This window comes from Leptinotarsa decemlineata, unplaced genomic scaffold (genome assembly GCF_025532065.1).
Source record: "Leptinotarsa decemlineata unplaced genomic scaffold, Ldec_3_MD MMD2_tig00001393_RagTag_RagTag, whole genome shotgun sequence".
Taxonomy (NCBI): Eukaryota; Metazoa; Arthropoda; class Insecta; order Coleoptera; family Chrysomelidae; genus Leptinotarsa; species Leptinotarsa decemlineata.
In genome coordinates, this window is record NW_027412562.1 from 3408317 (window position 1) to 3429854 (window position 21538).

The following is a 21538-nucleotide window of genomic DNA, read 5'->3' on the forward strand; positions in this document are numbered from 1 at the left end:
GATATTCATCTTCAGTTCATTGGAAATGAACCATGATTCAGCTCTGGTTAATATTGTAGTCATAAGCTTCTCATAAGTACAGTGATTCTGACAAGAATTCATAAGTATCATCAGTAAAAACGATACACATGCTTGGTAGAAGAGTATGAAAAATGTCAACACATAAAGTTAATTACAGTTATGACACATGGACTGGTGTCATATGTCGATTGTTGGGATATAATTTAATGAAATTGCAAGGGAGTTTCCCTAACTATTTTAAAAAAATGTGTTCGTTCTGAAAAGTTTTTTAAAGATCTTGGAAGGAAAACATATCCAAAAGTTTCTACGACTATTTAAATAAATACATCTTCTAGAGAAAGCTTTCAAAATTATTCTGTATATAAAGGTGTACTCATATATGGAAGCATAATGTTCATCATTTCTTCAAATGTCATAACTGTCGGAATTTTCATTCAATTATTTGTTATTCGACTATTCTCTTAAAAAAATTAACATTGGATCTCACCCTATGTAAAACAATATGATCGCTCATGGTGTCATCTGCAAGTTCAGACCTTTTCTTGTCAGCCTCTTGCTCTTTTCCGAGTGGAATTTGAAATGCGTCCTTGAAATCCAAAGACACAGCAACCGATAGTATAGGATCCAAGCAACTGAATATGGCTCCCAACAATATCATTTTTCCCATTTGTGGAGCAACGGGCAACCTGGCTAAATGGTAACCAAGCGGGGTTAAATTTTCAACACTGTCCAAAGCATTTAAACGTTTGAGGAGGGCTAGCGCAATACTCAATGATTCCGCATCTGGGCTGACCATCAATTTGGAAAAAAATTCTTCGATTTTACCTGTCAAAGGAAAGATACCATGTGTTACTTCTGACTTCCAAACCAGTAAGATTCTAATATACAGCGAACACAGTGATTATGCAAACTATCAAAAATTATAGAAAAGTTTTAAACTTGGTTCAATTTATGTCGTTTCAAAAGTTTTGTCCGTTTCAATGTTCTGTGTTTTTGTAGCTCCATGTCTTTCCAAATTGAGAACAATTCGAACACTTCAACCGTTACCTCATGGCCTTTGATAATGTATACCGCAGCGGTAGACGAAACGGGCATAAAACCTGCAGATGATGACCAAAAAAACTGCAAAATAGCTTTGACATAGTTATCTCCGTCCGTGGGAGTTTAAACTCTTTGATCAATGATTCATCACTGCCATTAAAAAGAAAAAACCCAATCCACACCAAAATCTAATTTTGATTTTGTTACACTTTGAAATAATATCTAGATGATCCCATAAACTCTGCTAACTGGCTTTCTTTTTAACTGCAATCTGGACAGGTGACTTTCTTTTCAGTAAAACATCGAAGGCACATCTAAAATTACATTGTAGTAAGAAAGGCACAAAAATCAAGTAATTACGGAAAAAGTTGAATATTTGAAATGTTACTTATTCATTCAGTAGGTACTTCACTTTTAGAGGGGTACATTTATATTCCAGATATAGCAGATATTAATCATTTTTTAATGAAAACAGCTTTATTGTTTTTTGAAATATTCCCCTTGTGATCAATACACTTTTGGATTCGTTCAAACCATTTGTCAAAGCAGTTGTTCCATTCCTCTTGAGACACCTCCAAATAATAATAATAATAATATTTATTCACCATTTATGATACATAGCGTATATATGGTAGGTCAATGATTAATTAGGTAAAACAAAGAACAGTAAGTCACTTATGAATAAAATAATGAAATCAAAGCTTAAGCAAAAATTAATATTTGCATATACAAAGGTATAGGTACATATAGACATAGAGATATAAAATACTAATAGAAAAATAAATAAAAATTGTGGCAATTTTGCTTGCCGTAGTCAAATAAATATACTTATATTTACATACATATACACACGTATATACCCACATACATATATATAAAAAAACGATAAAATCGCCAGTCAGAACACTGAAACTAAAGCAAAACAAAAATTAGAACAATTGTATATTAGGTAAGATATACATCTTATTATTCTTCTGTGAAAGAATCCTCTAAATATTCCCTATGACTGTAGTAACATTTGTCCAGAAAGTTTTTAACTTTCTTACTGAACAAATGTGCAGAATCCAACCTCATTATAGAAAGTGGCAGTCTGTTATAAAAATGTATGGCATTATATAATGGAGATTTTTTGAAATGACCACTCTTATGTGAAGGGACCCTCAGAGCAGTAGCATGGCGAGTATCATGACCGTGAATGCTCAAGTTCGTCATGTACAAGTCAAGGTTCCTGTGCACAAAAATGACACATTTCATTATATATATTGCGGGTGCAGTCAACAAGCGTTCTCTTTTGAAAACGGGTCTACAACTTTCTTGGTACCCCAGGTTGAATATCAATCTTATCAGTCGTTTCTGAGAGATGAAAACTCTAGAAAATTCCTTCACACATCCCCAAGCCATTATGTTGAATCTGATGTGGGAGTATGCATTCGCAAAGTAAACATTTAGTAAACCAAACCTATCTAAACGATGTTTTAACTGTTTGATTGAATAATGAGCTGAATTGAGTTTACTGCACACTTTTTCTATGTGACTTCTCCAGGTGAGATTCTCATCTAAAATAGTTCTAAGAAAATTAACTTCTTTTGATATTTTTATGTCATTCAAAGTCACTAAATTACAACAGAAATCCCTCCTAACAAATGTTTTCATCAGCACCGACTTAGATTTATTTAAAATCAGTTTGTTACGTTGACACCAACTACTGAATTCGTCAATAACTAATTTTCATTCTAGTTTTTTCCAGAAACAGTGATTGTAGTATTGTCAGCGTACATAGTTATGTGACAATTTGATATGAATTCAGGCAAGTCATTGATGAAAGTCAAGAATAACAATGGACCCAGAACAGATCCTTGTGGAACACCTAGTTTCACATCATAAAGGACTGATGTAATTCCATTACATTTAACCACCAAACTACGGTTTTCCATGTACGATTCTATCCAACACAACACATCAATGGGAAAGCCTATTACTAGTAAGTTTTTCAATAGAAATTTGGAAGAAACAGTATCTAATGCTTTTGATAGGTCTAAAAAAAAAAAAAGAAAAAACCAGGTTATTATTATCCACTTGTGCATAAATATAGTTCAATAGTTGGTAAGATGCAGATTCAATTGATTTACTCTTCTTAAAACCATGTTGATTATTGCAGAATAGGACAAAACCAGGTTATTAAATGCTTCAACTTTTTCTTTGGCGATCGTAAATCGTTGACCACGCATTATATTTGGGAACAAGAAGAAGACATTGGGTGCCAAAGCAGGACTGTACAGAGGATGAGTTATCAATTCGATGTTTTGGACTGCTCAAAAGTTCACCTGTTTGACGAGTTGTGTGGGAGCTCGCATTGTTATGATGGAGAATGATTCATCTTCGGCGATTAATTTTACGAATTTCTCCAAAGACTTCATGCAAACAAGTCGTGTATCACTCAGAATTGACCGTTCACGTTGCTCAGTCGGAACAGTGACCCCATAATCCATTCGGCCGTAAAAACAGGCGATCATTTGCTTCGCTGTGCTTCTTCCACGAACAATTCTTGTTGGTTTTAGCTCGTCTTGGAATGCCCACAAGGTCTATTGCTGTTTTGTTTCCGTCTCATACGCATATTTCCATGATTTGTCACCTGTCACGATTTTATGTATAGATGTTGTTTTTGAGATGATTTCCTGAACTTCTTCAGGTGTTACAGGAGTTAAGAAAAAACTTTTATGAAATTTATCGAAATGTTGATCAAGGTTTGGTTTAGGACAATTTTGAAAGGAGTATATAAAATAATCATTGATATAATTGCTTTTTTCCAGTGGATCTGTTATCAGTTCACCATTGTCGTTTTTTACACTTATAGAAGGGTTCACCTTATTGTTCTTATTTTCTTTAATGATTTTACAACTTTCCCCCATTCTGTTGTTTGATTTAAGAACAAAGGACCGAGTTCATCGACACATTCTTGTTGAGATAATCCACGTCGAAAATTGTGAAAAGTAATCCAACGATAACCTTGTCTTGAAATTTCCAATTTTTGGCAAATTTATTTTCTTAACTCACTGTAAACAAAACAAATAGCACTTGTACATTGAAACGTTATGAGTACGAAATATACATAGTCCCCGATCGTACTTTTATGAAACTAAGTAGAGCACAAAGTAGAGACAAAGGTCAATAATATTACCTCCTCCGAAATTATTAATGATAATGGAGTGCCACAGGGTAGTACACTTGGGCCCTTACTCTTCCTTCTGTGTATAAATGACCTTGTTTCCGAGATCTCAGTGCAGATCACTCCTTAATATACTACTATTCTTATAACGTTAATGAGCTGGTAGATACTCTAAATAGTAAGCTCTGCAGAGTTAGTCGATGGTGTAAGTTCAACACTCTTGAACTGAATAGTGAAAAGACGAAATTTCTCTTACTGAGTAATAAAATAGGTTATGACAAAATCAAAAATAGAGGAGTAAGTATAAAGATTGCTAATGAGGATATCGAAAGTGTAACAGTGGTGAAGTATTTGGGAGTATTGATTGACCAAGGACTAACATTCAAAGAACATGTATTGATAAAAACAATCACCAATAAGGTAAATTTTCTGGTGAGAGTATCTACTAGGCTATCTAGATGGTCAAAAATTACAATTTATAATACATTAGTTTTACTACATCTTACTTTCTGTTCTTCAATACTATTTATTGCTAATATAAACAACTTGGATCGACTTTAAAAGCAACGAAATAGAGCCATGAGAGTCATACTGGGGGTACCAAGAAACACGCCAATAGTCAACATGTTGAAAGAATAATTGAAATGGATGTCATTAAAAGACTATGTGTACTATCAAACAATGGTAATGATATATAAGATGCATCACTATCTATCTCCGAACTACTTGAGCAGAAAAATAACATATAATGAAAATTATCATAATAACAATACCAGTATCAACCGAAATATCCATGTAGGAACCAAAAATAAGAGGTGTACTGAAAAATCTATTTACCATGCAGAAATGTTGGTTTTCAATAATTCAGATGATGGTATCAAAGATTGTAATTTGATAAGTCAATTCCAAGAAAGGTTGAAAATGCACATAATGGGCGAGCGATTTTGATATTGATTTATTGTTAATTCTTGGGTTCAATAACTTCATTACTATTCCAAGGTTTTCAAAGTGTTGTGTTTGTTGCTTTGTATCTGTATCAATACTTCTGTCTTACCTTTGCTGTCCACCTACGTGTAGATATTTCATATGAGGGTTGAAGTTTATTATTTGTGATTGTAACCAGTTATGTATATATGTATATATTTGTAATTCATTGTTTGAATATTTTGACATTAGCCTAATGATAGTTAGGATCAAACATATTGTATATTAGCGTATGCTAAATGAAGGAATTAATACAGTAAAACAGCTCCGGCAGTGATGAACTGTTTTTTCCACTCACCCAGTTGTAAGATTTTAGCTGTTAAAATAGTCCCTTCGAGCCTTTTACAAAGAATTTCAGGCTTCAGGTACTTTTCCAAAATCATATGCCGTGCCCTGCTATACAGATGAAAACACACTCCAGGCTGTACCCTTCCGGCACGCCCTCTTCTCTGATCTGCATTAGCAACGCTCACCCATCTTATTTTCAAAGTTTCCGTTTTCAGTTCTATGTCGAAATCTGCAGTCTTGATTTTGCCACAGTCAATGACGTACACGACATCGTCTGGAAATTGATGAAAAAAACAATGAAAAAACACATTTTTCCAAGAGAAAACCAACACAAACCTATTGTAATGGATGTCTCTGCGATGTTGGTTGACACAATTATTTTTCTCTTGCCTTGCGGAGCTGGATTGAAAATTTCTTTCTGGTCTATAGATGGCATCTGCGAGTGCAACGGAAATATGATGTATCGGGAAGGTGGAAACTTTGAAGAGTTTTCAATTTTCTTTATGAGGCCCGATATTTGCGATAATCCGGGACAGAAAATCAGTACTGATCCGTGTTTCTCTTCCTACAATATTGGATAAAAATTTATTATAAAGTTTACCAACATTAAGTCAAAAAGTAATAGTTTGAAAAACTTAATAAAAACACACTTTAATAGCAACACAAAAAGTAATAGTTCAAAAAACCTAAAAAAACACGCTTTAATAGCAACACAAACTAAAAAATTAAAAATAATTCGAAACTAATTTAAGATTGTGTTCAACATAGATAATGAGTCCTATGGTTTTATGTAACAAATGACTTTTAATCTGAAATCAGAATAAATCCATTTCCAAAAAAAATACTTTGTTGTAAAAAAGCGTGAGGATGCTAAATATCCATTGTTATAAATACTCGGTTAGGAGCTGTTTGCCAGATTGGCACAACAAAATAATTTTTTTTTGTAAATAGACTTATTCTGATTTCAGACTTATTAACAGTCATTAATTACATCAAGCCATAAGACTTATTTATTTATATACACTGTTCTACAGGTTACACCCAACTACAGAACAGGGATATAAGTCAAATTACAATACAATACAATTTCAATAAGTTATAAGGTAAAACCAATACATATAGAACTAGCGGAAGTAAAAAGACCTAATCTCAGAGATGGAACAGTAGAAAATGTCGAGCTGACAACTTGCAGAATTGCATTTGACACATGTTAAGCAGAGGTGAACGTTTCAGAATATTTGTATGTCGTGTTAGTATTGTATTATTGATAAAAACAATACTCTTTCCTTTTTACAAAACGGCTTTTATTTACGACTTCCACGTTTTTTAACAGAGTAGTAACAAAGTTTTATATTCAACTCAAGGACATTTTTATGCATCACACACATGATCCAAGAATATATATCGTTAATGTAGAAAACTTAGAAATCTGATTTGTATCGCCATCTATTTAAAATGGACCAAACTAAGGCTCAAACAGCATTTCATTTTAGCGTAACGATACAGATTTCTATGTAGATTCTTAACAGTTAGTAGATAAACAGGATTATCCACTCTAGAGGTTGGTCTAGGTACATTGAAATTGAGTTTTTGCAGAGTATGTGGGTCATTAATTAAATTATTAATCAGTTTAAAAAGAAAAATTGTGGAATGACAATCATGATGGCAACTCAAGCTATTCATAGCATGTCTAGCTAACAATGCATCATGGGGAAATTCAATTGGTGGATAGATGTTGTCTGATCTATAGGAGAGAAGTTCTAGGAAACGACGTTGTACTGATTCAACTTTCTCTATATACAACTGATGAGATGAATTCCAGATTGTGGATGCATATTCTAATTTTGATCTGACGAAAGCATAGCATAAGGTTTTCGATGTAGATGAGTGGCTTCAATGTGTGGCATGAAGGAAATTTTTGTGTCGTAGTTAACACCTAGATCGGTGAATGTAAGAGGCTGTTGAAGTGGAATATCGTTTATTAAATATTGATATGAAAATAGACAATTTTTTAGTGTGTACGTCATTACATCAATTACATTTACTGGCGTTTAAAGGAAGATAGTTGCTAAAACACCATTGCTCAACGCGTTCCAGATTGAGGGAGAGTTGAAGACAGTCCTCGATGCCATTGATCTCACGATATAATTTCAGGTCATCTGCGTATATCAAACAGTTCTAACCTCAACTATGTCGTTTATGAAGGCGTTAAAGAGAAGTAGACCTAGGTTGCTTCTTGTGAAACACCCGAGGTAGCTGCATATTCCACAGACTTGAAGCCATTGAATATAGGTTAGGTCCAAAGTAAGTAGGTCTATTCGACCCTCCACCGCAAACCGCATGGGTTTATTGTGGCTCACACCTATTCGCACTCCACCAAATAAACCCAGCCTCTTAAAGAACCCGATTAGTTTGTATGGTGAGTGGTCTCTCAGGTCAGATGGTAAGAGTACGGCTCTGTAGAACTCTGAAAGTCAAATAAATCCATAAAAATAAATAAGTCCATAAACCTTCTTGCCATCCAGGTGTTCAATCTTTGTTTGACAAAGCCTATGACAGGTTCTGGTCCAATGAAGCTGCTTGCAGCAGTAGCCTCATTGCCTTACAGGCCAGTATGGCCAGGAATCCAGACCAGAGACACTTTGTTAAGTCTTCCTATCGAGGAGAGTCGTTTTTGGTATTTTGCTACCAATTTAGACGTTGCTCGATAGGAGCCAAGAGCTTCCAACGCCGCTTGGCTGTCCGAGAATATTTTTATTGACTTGTGTATGATGTTGGATTCTTCCTATATCTCCGCACACAATTCAATAGCGTAAATTTCCGCTTGAAATACACTCGCATAGGTTCGTAGGCAGGTTGATATCTCTGTTCTGGGTCTGCGACTGAAAACACCTGAACCAGAACCGGAAGATGTTTTTGATCCATCTGTGAACCAACAACTATCTGCTCTAAATATTTTCTTCTCCCTGAGGATCCAGTCCTCTCTACTCGGGAACAGTACTTTATAAGGCAGTTCGTAGTCAACAGTTGGTGGCATAAAGTGAGAGGTCATTTCCAGAATGCTGTACTTCCAGTGTCAACCAACAGTCTGTTGTAGTCTGCATTAAATTAATTCGTGCAATTGGAAATGTGCACAATTCTATATGCAGTTCACCTAGCCTCTCTCTCCAGAAAAATGTGTAGAGGAGGTAGTTCTAGAAGGATTTCCATGGTCGCTAACGGTGTGTTACTGATGGCATCACAGATAGCCAGACAAGCCTGTCTCTATAAGTCAGAGATCTTCGCCTGGGCCCATTGAATATAACATACTGTCAGTGAAGTATGATACAAAAAGTGGTATGAGGGTCAGAGAAAAGTCGTACCTGTATAATTTCGATAGCAGTAATCCGTGATCAAGTCTGTCGAACGCCTTAGAGAAGTCCGTATATATCACATCAGTTTGGGATGTTGAACACAATTTTAAATTAGTTTCGAACTAATTTTTAGTTGGTGTTGCTATTAAAGCGTGTTTTTTTAGTTTTTCAAACTGTTATTTATTTTTCACTTTTTAGTTTGGCTTGCTGTTTCAAGCCCATTTCTTTTAATATAAAATATATAGGCATGCACAGACAGTGTGGTTGTCTCACTTGCTCTCACACAGAGACTGTGTGAGGAAATTATTTAATCCTGGCGATCCTGATCAGGATAATGAGATAAACTAATGATATTATTGTATGGTCACCGATTCTTGATAAGTGTATAAAGTCTAAAATATATCTGTCCGTTTAAAATTAGTCAAAATCGAGTCTGAAGGAGTCGGTTACAAACAAACATAAAAGTGATGCTAATATAAGCGTATTGAAAATTAAAAAGTGGGTGAATCTTGTTACTGGCGTAACTTCAACAAACCATATCTAACTAATCAATAGTGAATTCAAAATTTGTGAAACTGGGGCTATCAAATATTTAGGTATAATGATGGGTAGGCATTCAAAGTGAAACCATCACATTTCTTATATCATAAAAAACTACAATACCTTGTACCTGAATTAAAATTTTTGAAACAATTTATTTTAGTTTGTTCACGAATTTATTTCTTTTTATTAAATTTTGTAAGTCCGGCAACAACACCAACAACAGTGTGTTGGTACGAAGTGATGCTAGGGCGACATAACAGAATTAATTTAAATGTCGAGTGTAATACAGTGTAGTTTAGTTAAGCATTCGTTTTGTTAAATCAAAATTCTCAAATAAATCAGCTCAGATTATACATTCCACTCTATTGAAGAGTACATTACAAGTACAGAAACCTTCACAGTTAAATATTATCAGATGTTATATTTTTCTCTGGTACAGTCACAATTGAAGTATGGTGTTTTAGGATGGGGTGGTGTGAAACAAACTGTGCATAATTTGGAAGTAATTAACGGCCAACGTCATTAACATGAGTTCCCGCTCTCTGACGGGAATCCTTGTTGAGGAAAGGCCCAAATTTCGCCATTGCGCCAACATCTGTGCCCACTTTAGAGATAATTACTACAGTAGAATCCACCAGTTCACTTATTGACCAGACCGAGGCAAAAGAATTCAGATGAAAAATCAGAGAACAGCTGGATCGAGAAACAGTTCCAATATCTAACATTAGCAATGAAGAACGTTGAGCTCTGAACGGCCTACGTAGAGACAACACCCTCAAGATCCTACCTGCAGATAAAGGAAACGCTAATGTGGTGATGGATACTGTTCTCTACGAACAGAAGATCGAAGAGATTCTTCAGAATCTCACGAAGATCGTACAGGACCCTACTGCATCAATTGAAAGGAAGTTGTACCAGATTTAGAAAAAACACCAAGTCTATTTTTCGGACAAGGAAAGATCATCGCTAACACCGTACCACAGTAAGCCCCCTGACTTGTATGGACTACCCAAAATCCACAAGAAGGGCGTTCCGCTCAGACCGATCATCAGCTAAAGAGATTCGGCTACTCAAAACTTGTCTAGCATTTTACTCTCCATAATACAACCATTACAAGGAAAAACATCGTCTTTTGTGAAGAATTCCGGGCGTTTTGTCAAACTACTAGGGGCAATTGAAGTCACACAGGAAGACCAACTAATTAGTTTTGACGTAGAAAGCCTTTACACCAACGTTCCGGTCTAAGAAGCACTCCAAATCATACAGAGGAAGCTGTATGAAGACGAGGACCTGAAAGATAGAACGAATTTACCTATAGAAGTAATCATGGAATTACTAGGATGCTGTGTGCGAAACTGTTATTTCCAACTGAAGGACGAATTCTTTACACAAGATGAGGGACTGCCAATGGGATCGCCACTTTCACCAGTCATACTCAACATATATATGGAGTGGTTTGAAACTCTGGCCGTTGAAGAAGCCCACAAGAAACCTCGTGTCTGGTTGAGATACGTTGACGGCACCTTCATAATATGGAACCATGGGAATACTGAACTAGACGCCTTCCTGAAACACATCAACAGCATGAGACCTTCCATCACTTTCACAATGGAGAAGGAAATCCACAACGAATTGCCATTCTTAGACGTATTGGTGAAGAGGACCGACACTAAGTGGGAAACATCTGTAGACTGAAAACCCACTCACACGGGACAGTAACTGAACCACGAATCCAACCACCATCAATCAACTAAAAGAGGAATCATCAAGACTCTATTAGACCGTGCTTTCGGGCTGTGTAATACAAAGGAAGGTCTCGGGAAGGAACTAGACATCATCAAAAATGATCTTCAACGGAATGGCTACTCCAAAGCGATGGTAGAACAGAGTTTGGCTAAAAGACTGCAGGAGCCTCGCAAGGGAGAGAAGCCGTCACAACCAGTGCTAGCACTTCCCTACATCAGAGGATTATTGGAAAGGATAAGAAGAATCGGTTCCAAGTACAACGTCAGAACCTACTGTAGATCCTGAAATACTATCCGTAGCAGCCTCACGAAAACCAGGCCACCAAACGCGGACTGCGATTCCAAGAATTGCATTCAGCAAATACCCTGTGTGTACGGAAAATCTTATATGGCTGAAACTAAGAGGTCATTGAATGTTCGCATTGCTGAGAACAAGAAACACAAACAACGAGGAGAAACCAGCAAATCAGGAATAGCAAAGCACGTTTGGGCCCATCAACATAACATCGAGTGGTCCCATGCTGAGATCATACACAGAGAGGAGCATTGGTTTAGGAGGAAATTCAAAGAAGCTGCATACATGATGTCCAACAATGTATTCAGCCAAGCTAGCGTAGAGATACGCAACATATGGAAACCCAAAAAGCGGAGATGAGTGACAGTACTCGAATGACCCATAAATAGTCCCCTCTAGTAGGAATCAGTCCTGAAGACGATTGTGGATAGTAACAATCGAAACGTCGTGCAGTAACTTGGCTTGGAATCTCTCAACTTTTTATTTTTTGTTCAATTTTTCTATTTTTACTTGTATTTTATTTGACTATTATTTCATTTCAGGTTTTTTGCTTAATATAATTGTTATTTTTAGCTATTCATGTTCAATTCTTCTTTTTTAGTTCTTTCAGGGATTTCAAATCATTTTATATAATATCAGACAATGGAAGCCCAAACTAATGAAATTCAGTAAATAGGTACTTTACATGCACTATACCATGAGTCTGTGTCACCCGGTATAGTTTAGGATCTTATAATGTACAATATTTTGATTATTAAAATTACCTTCTCAACTATATAGACTAATAACTCGTAAACTAAATCCAAATTGAGGATTTCGCTATCTGGATTTTTCAACTGTTCACACACAAGCGCATCATACTTCTTCTCTCTTTCCAGGTTTCTGGCATACGGCATGATATATTCTTTGAATTCTTGCTCTTCTACACTTAGCGGACCCCTATTTTTTTGCACACGCTTTTTGTAATCCCACCTCGATGTAGCTGCAACAATGTATTATTAAAAAATCTCAATTCAATGGATTGTGGATGAGATTATATCAAAAAGGAAAACTGGAACCTCTGTATTAGAATATATCCAAAAAAGGTACCTTTCCCAAACACCAGAACACAGTTTTATTCATCTTTTGAAAGCGCCAACTTGGTTGAGGAAACACGCGTCGAGAAAAGTATTGCAGTTCTGGTGTTTGGGAGAAGTACTTTTTTGGATGAGACTATATCAATCAAGAAAAAATTAGGGTAAAAACTTACAAGGTTCAAACTGTTGGAATAATTTGCTTTGAGTTTTTTGCAAGACATCTTCTAAAAAGTATTCTGTCACAGGATATGTGAATCCAGGAATATTGATGTGAGGGCAGTTGTTATAATATTTCGAAAAAGCTTCTGCATTTAGTGTTGCACTCATTAGAATGATCTGAAAAAGAAAATGAACTAGCAGTGATGCATGAAAGGAAAAACTATTTGCTTAATTATTGTAGCATCTTTCAGTTATTATGAAATCTCTATGAGTAATTAAAATCTTCTAGTCACTGAGTTTGCTCATGTACAGTTAGGACAACGAAAGAATACACATGTGTCACCAATCTATGCATCCAACAAAGTAACCTTCAAATTTATTAAAAAGTAACCCTTTGTTATGATTTTCAATCAATTTCGTGAAATTTGTCAGCATTTTATTGAAATATGTTAAATTATATTCCATTTGGCAATTCATATATCAGGCAATTTGGAATTGAAATTTATAATTGATATAAAATTGGCTCTACTTTGTTGGATGTGAAAACATCCAGGAAATGATTGAAACCGTAGAAACTTTTCAACTGTAATATCTTTCTTCAATGAACAGTGCGCAAGCTAGCACTAGCATGAATAGACCAATTTCAGTTTTACCAGTATTATCTAAAATTATTGAGAAATCAGTACATTCTAGATTGTTTGAATATCTTGAAAAGACAAAATTATTATATGATTTGCAAAAAGGATTTTGAAAAAATTGTGACACAGAGTCCGCTGTATGAGATGCCATAATCCAATTGCAGCTAGATTTAGATTCAAACAAAATATGTGGAGTTCTTTCATTAGACCTGAAGAAAGCATTTGATACTATGGACCATAAAATTCTCCTGAAAATAATGCATAATATAGGTATCAGAAGTTTAGTTTATAATTGGTTTAAAAATTATTTAATGTATAGGAAGCAGTATGTCTATATTGGCGGCATAATTAGTAAAAAAAATATGTGGGGTACTACAAGGATCAGTACTTGGACCTGTTTTGTTTCTTATATATTTCAATTCTTTGGCTATAGTAAATTTATTTGGTGAGTCACAAATGTTTGATGACACCACTTTAATTTACAAGAAATCAAAATTAATATTTGAAAAGACCTTGATCAAATATCTTTATGGCTTCAATGCCATAAAATGACACTGAATTTTTAGAAATCTTCATATATGTTCATATTAAAAAGGTCTATATCAATTGATTCAAATGATCCAGTTAAATTCAGTAATGAAAATATTAAATACTCTTCTAGTGCTAAATTTCTTGATCTTATTCTTGATGAAAATGTATCATGGAGAAAACACATTGGAACAGTAAGAAAAAAATAGTTTCCATAATTGGCCAAAGATGGCTGAACACTTTGAGAACTTTGGAGCGCTGTAACTCTGGAAATAACGGAGATCTCCGATTATTTCTTTTCGATTCGTAATTAACATGTCCAAATACGTGTGGTCACATATTTTTTTTAAATCAGTGGGTGCAACCTATCCAAAATTTTACTTTGAATAAATATAGTGAGTAAATGAAATATACATTGATATTATTGAATGCAAACAGCGTCATCTACTGAGTTTGAGGAAATCACAAGTGATTGTTTAATGTGCCTGTACAATACAAACTCCCAAGAAGTTCAGGAAGAATTATATAAGTTGAATAAAAATGTAGCAGCTGGTTATGATAACTTAAATACTAACGATCTTTTAACACTCAAGGATTATATTATACCTATTTTAGTCAAATTAATAAATGAATCTTTCAAACAAGGCATATTCCCAGATATTCTCAAAGTCAGCAAGGTAACACCTATACACAAATCAGGACCAAATAACATTATTTCTAACTAGTGGTCATTGGTTGGTAATGCTGGCACGCCCTCCCGAATGTTCGAATGGCTTCGGGGGATAGGGCATGACCAGCGCACACTGCGGGAAAAAAAATTCACTTGTTGAACAGTATGAAAGCATTACAATAAACATTTACATACCGTAACAAGGAAGACGTACATGTATAAATAAAAACAAATATATATAAATATAAAACAACAAAACACGGCAGATAGTTATTTTAAAAAAACGTATTATCAATTACATGAAAAAATGTGTTGCCTTTGACAATTACCAATATGGATTCCAAGAAAATAGTGGCACCCTGAGAGCAACTATCGACTTCATTAACCACAATGCTTCTTCACTGGATGATAAATACTACACTATTGCTGTATTTGTTGATCTACGAAAAGCATTTGATGTTGTTGATTTCTCTATATTACTTGAAAAAATTGAAGATATGGGAATAAGAGGAAATGCTCTTTCTTTACTAAAAACATACCTTCTAGATCGCAAACAATTCACAATGGTTGATGGCATTTCAAGCAAAACTGAAACTACCAAAGCAGATGTGTCCCAAGGCTCAGTCTTTGGACCCCTACTCTATACATTACATGTTCTGTCATTGAAAACTACTAACATTATAATAATAATGTTTATTTTAGAAAATGCCACAATTATTTGTATAAAAAATAATTACAACATGTAATAAAATGACGTCAAACACAATTAGGTATGTTTCAAAACTGATGTTTGAAAAAATCCTCAGCACAATAGGGTTCTAGATCTACAAGTATCTTTTTAATGTTGTTTTTTTAAATTGATTGCTACTAGCAGAATGTCTAACAAGTACTGGTAACTTGTTGTACAATTTCATTGCCATATAATAGGGAGATTTTTCAGTAAGTCTCAATGTATGATATGGATAAATGAGGTCATGCCTCCTAGTGTTATATTCGTGTTCTGTAGCATTCAGATTAAAAAGTTCTCTATTTTTAAACAAATACATCAAACATTCTAAAATATACAGAGCATATACAGTCATGATGTTATTATTCTTAAAAACTGTTCGACAAGAGTCCTTATAATGTTTGTAATTGATTATTCTAATTATTTTTTTTTGTATAACAAATATTCTATTTGTATTCTTGATGGATCCCCAAAAAATTATTCCGTATCTCATGACAGATTCAAAATTTGCAAAGTAAAGAGATAAAGCTGCTTGCTTTTCTAGATGTTTACTGATTATTCTCAGTCCATAGAACACTTTTCCAAGCTTCGAAGAGATTTCCTCTATATGTTGTGACCAGTTCAGCCATTCATCAATGTAAACACCCAAAAACTTGGTATCATGCGATAACTGAAAGGAATTATTGAAAAATGATATATCATTTGGTTTTTCCTCTGCTGTTAGATAGTTTGCAAATAGCATCACTTTAGTTTTCGACTCGTTCAATACTAACTTATTTGTTTTCAACCAGTTTTTTGTTTTCTGAAAAATGTTACAACAGTTTACCATCATCTCCGGATATGTTTCTCCCCCTGCCAGAAGACTTGTATCATCAGCATATATAGTTATAAATTGATTCTCTACTAATTCAGATTTACATAAATCATTCATAAATATAACGAACAACAGTGGGCCCGCTACACTTCCTTGCGGTATACCTATAGATGTTGTTATAATATCAGATTTGAGGTTTTTTGAGTCTTTAGTGATACTGACTCTCTGTTGTCTGTTTGCTAAATATAGGTAGATAATTAAAATTCGCAGATGATACTGTTCTTGTATTTAAGAGTAAAGACTTGAAACAACTTGTAACACAGTAAATACCGACCTTGAAAGGTATCACAGATGGCTTGCAAAAAATAAACTTCAGATCAATGTAAAGAAGACTACTTTTATAATCATCTCTCAGAAGAACATGAAACAACAGGACATCATAGTGGAGATAGGAGGCAAAGAAATAACGAGAGTCCATAATACCAAATATCTGGGACTAATAGTTGATGAAAACCTATGCTGGAATAACCATATCACTCATGTAGAAAAAAAAAGTAATTGCAATGGTTAGTGCCCAATATCGTTGTAGAACCTATTTACGCCCATCTTCACTCCATCAAATATACAGTGCATATTTCTTATCAATTTTTAGCTATTTAATTCCTATATGGGGTACACGTGGACAGACATTATTTAAAGAAGTAAAAATACTTCAAAACAAAGTCGTGAAAATGTTATTCAGGCTCGACTACAGAACCTCAGCTGATACTTTATACAGTGTAACCAAGATACTGCCTATTCAGGATGTTCTAGAAAACGAGCAAGGTAAATTTGCATACAAGGTTATACATGAACAAGTCAAATGTAATACCAACTTCACTTTCATTAATTAGCTTCACAAATACAATACTCGTACCCATTATAATGTCTTTTTAGAACCTGTACGTACTAATATTGGCCTAAATAATCCCATTACACTATGCATGAAAACTTATAATTCTCTTCACAAGGAAATAACACATAGCAGTATCTTTAAGAATTAAATAAAAAGTTTTTATACTAGCATACTCAACGAAGGAACGGCTTATATCTATTCAATTCTCTGTATTAATTACTATTAAGTTTTCCGAGTCCAGCATTTTGGTGCTGCTTTGGATAACTTTTTTTTGGATAGTGCTATTTAAAATATTTATTGTAACCATGATTGCATTATCTGAATAACATTCTTCGAAAAAAAAAAGTTTTGCAGTTTTTCTCAAAAAATAAGAAATACCTTAAGATCATTCCTTTTCTTAATAACCTCCTTCAAAACAGTTATCAAAAAGTCTGAGGGAATGCTGCGTTCATGAATTTCATCAAGTATGATGTGGGACACTGTGCTCAAAGAGGGATCAGATTCCATTTGTTTGAGAACAACTCCCGTTGTACAAAATACTATTGATCCAGTGTCTCTGGGTAATTTCCTGAAAAAAAAAGTGTTATGGGTTACAAATTTTGAAGAGAAATTTATTATTATTACAATTGATAACAAAATTATAACATGTTTACGAATAATTACAATTAATAGGAGAGCCCACGATGCTAAATGAGAATTTACTCGGGGGGGGGGGGTGTCGTGCAGACCTGTTACGTTACGCAGATTAGATGATGGAAAGAAAAAGCATTATATGATGTAGGTATACGTTTTCAGCAGTGGGGAAAACGTTTAGTCTTTCAAAACTGTAAAAAAATAGTTTTATGAATATACCTACTCAAACACGTCTGATGTGGATGCCTCTAACAGAATCCTAACTGTGGTCTCCTTATTTATATATGAAACGATCTGCCTTCCCTTTAAATAATAGAAACTTGTTCCGACAACTTGGGCGAGTAAATGTATCAAACCAGGCAAAGATTCAGCTTCAAATTACCGCTGCCTTTTTCGACCCTAGTTGAAGATTCCATTATTTACAACGGTCTCAAAATCTTCAATTACTTTCCTCAAGCTATAAGAACCATAATTGACTACAGAGCTCTTAAGAAAGAGTTGAAAGACTTGCACTACTAAGCTAAGTAGAATTCTATGATGATAATTTCAATTGAGTATGATAACCTGTAATATCTACGGTATTTTATTGATTTGATTCAATTTAGTTTAAATTGATTTATTTCATTTTATTGAGCATTTTCTTATATCCTGAACGTTTGTATTAGGTTATTGTTATAACATGTCTCTTTTCAGTTCATGTTATCACTTACTTTTAGTGATTTTACTTTTGTGATTTCGTTTATGTTACTTGGGTATATTTCGCACACGGCTTTGTCAATAAGAATTCACTTTTCAGACAAAAAATGGAAAAAAAATGAAATTTACTCAATTGCTTCAGATATTCAGAGACGATGTCAAGTGAAACCAAATGAAGCTCCCATTCAAAAGACTGTGAGTGTGACGGCTTATAACGCCATCTCGTGGTGTTTTTCATTAATCTGAAAAACAATAATTTACAAATGTTCCTCCACCGCCAAACTTCACCGACGATTTTTGGTACTTTGATTAACCGAAATCGACAGATTCTACTTGTTCCTAATCCTCAAATTAATTCCATCAAAAGAAAAGAAATCAATCTTGCTCTAGAATGTCGAGTTGACGTCTTTTTCGCAAGTTTGTGACATTTGCACTTCCTCAACTCAGGCTGAAATCATCAAGATTTGTAAAATGCACATCTTTCGGCTTGTAAACAACTCATCATAGCCAAATCTGATGGGCTCGAGTATTTGAGACTACAATTCTGATCGCCTGTCATACAAGCGTGGCCCTATACCAGTGACAGGGCATCATTCAATTGTTTGTTAGACAAGAAAATTGACATTTTGTTATTAGACAAAGGATATCCCTAACGATAAACCAATTGAAAATCCCTTCCGGTTCGAGCACAAACGGACACACAAGTCAAAAATTCTTAGCAAAACCCTGTATATTTTTTGAACCATCTGATAAAATATGAAATTGTCTTTCCAGCGATGATCATGTGTCCAATTTAATTGAAAATGGCGGGGTAGGAACCATTTTGTCAAAATTCAATATGGCGGCACTATGACATCATCAAAGAAAATAATGTCAAACAAACAGATGTAGTGAGAAACAAAATAAGAAGTTTAGCTTAGCAATTTCAAAAGTTATACTTTTTTATATTATTAATATAGACATAACTTACTTTTCAAGCCTAATTTGGAAGCCAACACTCTCTCCTAGTTTTTCAGCCCGTTCTTCTGCAACCCGTTCTGCCACAGATATAGCACTTATCCTTCTTGGTTGCGTACATACTATTTTACAGGCAGACCCTTTGTTCTTCTCGATATAATCATCCAAAATAAACTGAGCAACTTGTGTTGTTTTGCCACATCCAGTTTCTCCGCTTATCAAAACCACCTGATTTTCTTCTATAATTTTCAATAGATCTTTCCTTTTTTCATATGACGGTAGTTTCCTCCTTTTGTTCAACATTGCTTGATACCTAAGGTCATTCTTTTTATTGGTCAGCTCAGAAAGAAATCTTTTGTCAAGACATTCGTTTCGAAATATTCCTGGCTCCACAGCTTTCAATCTCTCCATCATATTTCCCCTGATGTTACTGAGGAACTGATACTTGAATAGAGAGTCTTCAACATGATCGTAAGAATTGTTGTCAGTAATGAATATATTCCCCATTGAATTTGATCTCAGCATCATACCAATTTGTGACTTTTTTGTTTCCGAAAGGGTAATGGAACCAAGCTGAGAATTACAGTAAAGTATTTATTATAATAATTTATTGAATCTTTTACGATCACAAGGTGATAGCTGATAACAAAATAACCATTCCGACTCCCAACTCGATACCCGACTCCCAAGTCATGTCATTATCAACATATGTAGCAAGAAATTTAGTACTGGCTGCCGAGATCACATCATGACTCGAAAATCGGCAATTTTCATGTTAGTTCTGAAATAGAACTGCATCAAAACAGTCTTACTGGGAGTTACAACTAAATAGTTTTTGCGGCACCAAAATCACTGAGTTTAACTTGGAGCTCCACTGGGCTATCGACTTCCGCAGCAAGCGTTGTGTCGTCTGCATATAGAATTATTTGGTTTGTATTTACATGTTCTGGCACATAACTAATGATCAGAAGTCCCAAGATGGATCCCTGAGGGACTCCATTATCGTTACCGTATGGTTGTGATTGACAGTTATCATATTTCACGCACATTTTTCTGAGAGTCAAGTATGACTTCAGCCATGAAAGTTCATTTCCTCTAAAGTTTAAATCCTAGTGAGTATAACTTACTCAGGATTATTTCATGTTTGATATCGAATCACTTGGATAAATCGAAAAAAAGAGCACCAACGTACTTTTTTAATCAAGGGCATGATGAGCATATTCACAAAACTCGTATAAAGCACTTTCAATCGACGAAACCCGCTAAAATCGGTGTTGAAACTTGGTTATTATGTTCAACTTGTCCAAAAAACTAAACATCTTATTATACACACATTTCTCAAACACCTTTCATAATACCATGGATAATAATATAGGTCTGATTAACGGAAAAACAGATTTTAAACAGATTTTTTTTAAACATTTTCCAAAATTGGTGAAAGAAGACCAATTTTCAGTTCATCAGGATATTCGCTGAGTTTGGTAGAACGAATAATTAGAAATGCTACTGGTTCGCTATTGTATGAATGAATACTTTTCAAGTTTTTTGTGGAAATACAATCGATTCCTTTTAGGTTAGTATTTTTTAAAGATAAAATGATCTATTAATATCACTTGAGTGTGCAGGGAAGAAATGAAAGGTGCAACTTCCATGCATTGTCGTATAGCAGAGTAAGAAGTTATAAAAGCCTGTACAATTAAATTCAAGTAATGAGAAAATATACATGAATAATGATACAATAACATACAAGAAGTAAACGAATAAATATAAATTTTAATTATTAGTTTACATCACATCATTTGCAATTGACATCAACATATATCAAAAGCAAAAGAAAATAGAAAGGTGTATATCAAATTTCAACATAAAGTAACATTCATCAACAATGGAGACGGTTTCACAGAGGAATAAAGGTAATATAGTTCTTTCATCACCTGATTATGTGAGGTTTTTATATATTCTAGCAATTTATCGAACACCTAGATTCCCATTAACTGTGTGTTGTTAGTCTATGGAAGAGTTTTTATTGGGATGATTCTATGTTATGAAGGTTATAAGTGGTAAATGTAGATTGAGATTGCATTTAGAATACGCAGCTCTTTGAATAGTTCACAACTACTCGTAATTCTTACCACCATCAATGCATCAAATTACCCTTTGATGAAATACAAAGTTTCTCTGTCATTCAACATGAATCGCTGTTACAAACATTATTGTTCCTTGGGATTAATAAAGATCAAAAAATATTTATGTATGCTGATGACTCTAATATACTGGTCTCAGAAACTAACACACGAGAGGTAGTAGTA

At 34.4% G+C, this 21538-nt stretch overlaps 1 protein-coding gene across 1 annotated transcript in view; it reads right to left on the bottom strand.

Moving 5' to 3' along the window:
• Positions 1-21538, bottom strand: part of Rhau (ATP-dependent RNA helicase Rhau) — a 46927-nt gene that overhangs the window by 23203 nt on the left and 2186 nt on the right. Inside the window, exons 3-9 of the mRNA XM_074175816.1 lie at positions 19243-19802; positions 17322-17511; positions 12686-12848; positions 12201-12418; positions 5837-6065; positions 5511-5774; positions 509-846 (exon numbers count right to left, since the gene is read on the bottom strand). Coding sequence (XP_074031917.1) covers positions 509-846; positions 5511-5774; positions 5837-6065; positions 12201-12418; positions 12686-12848; positions 17322-17511; positions 19243-19802 — 1962 coding nt within the window. The remainder of the gene's footprint in view (positions 1-508; positions 847-5510; positions 5775-5836; positions 6066-12200; positions 12419-12685; positions 12849-17321; positions 17512-19242; positions 19803-21538) is intronic.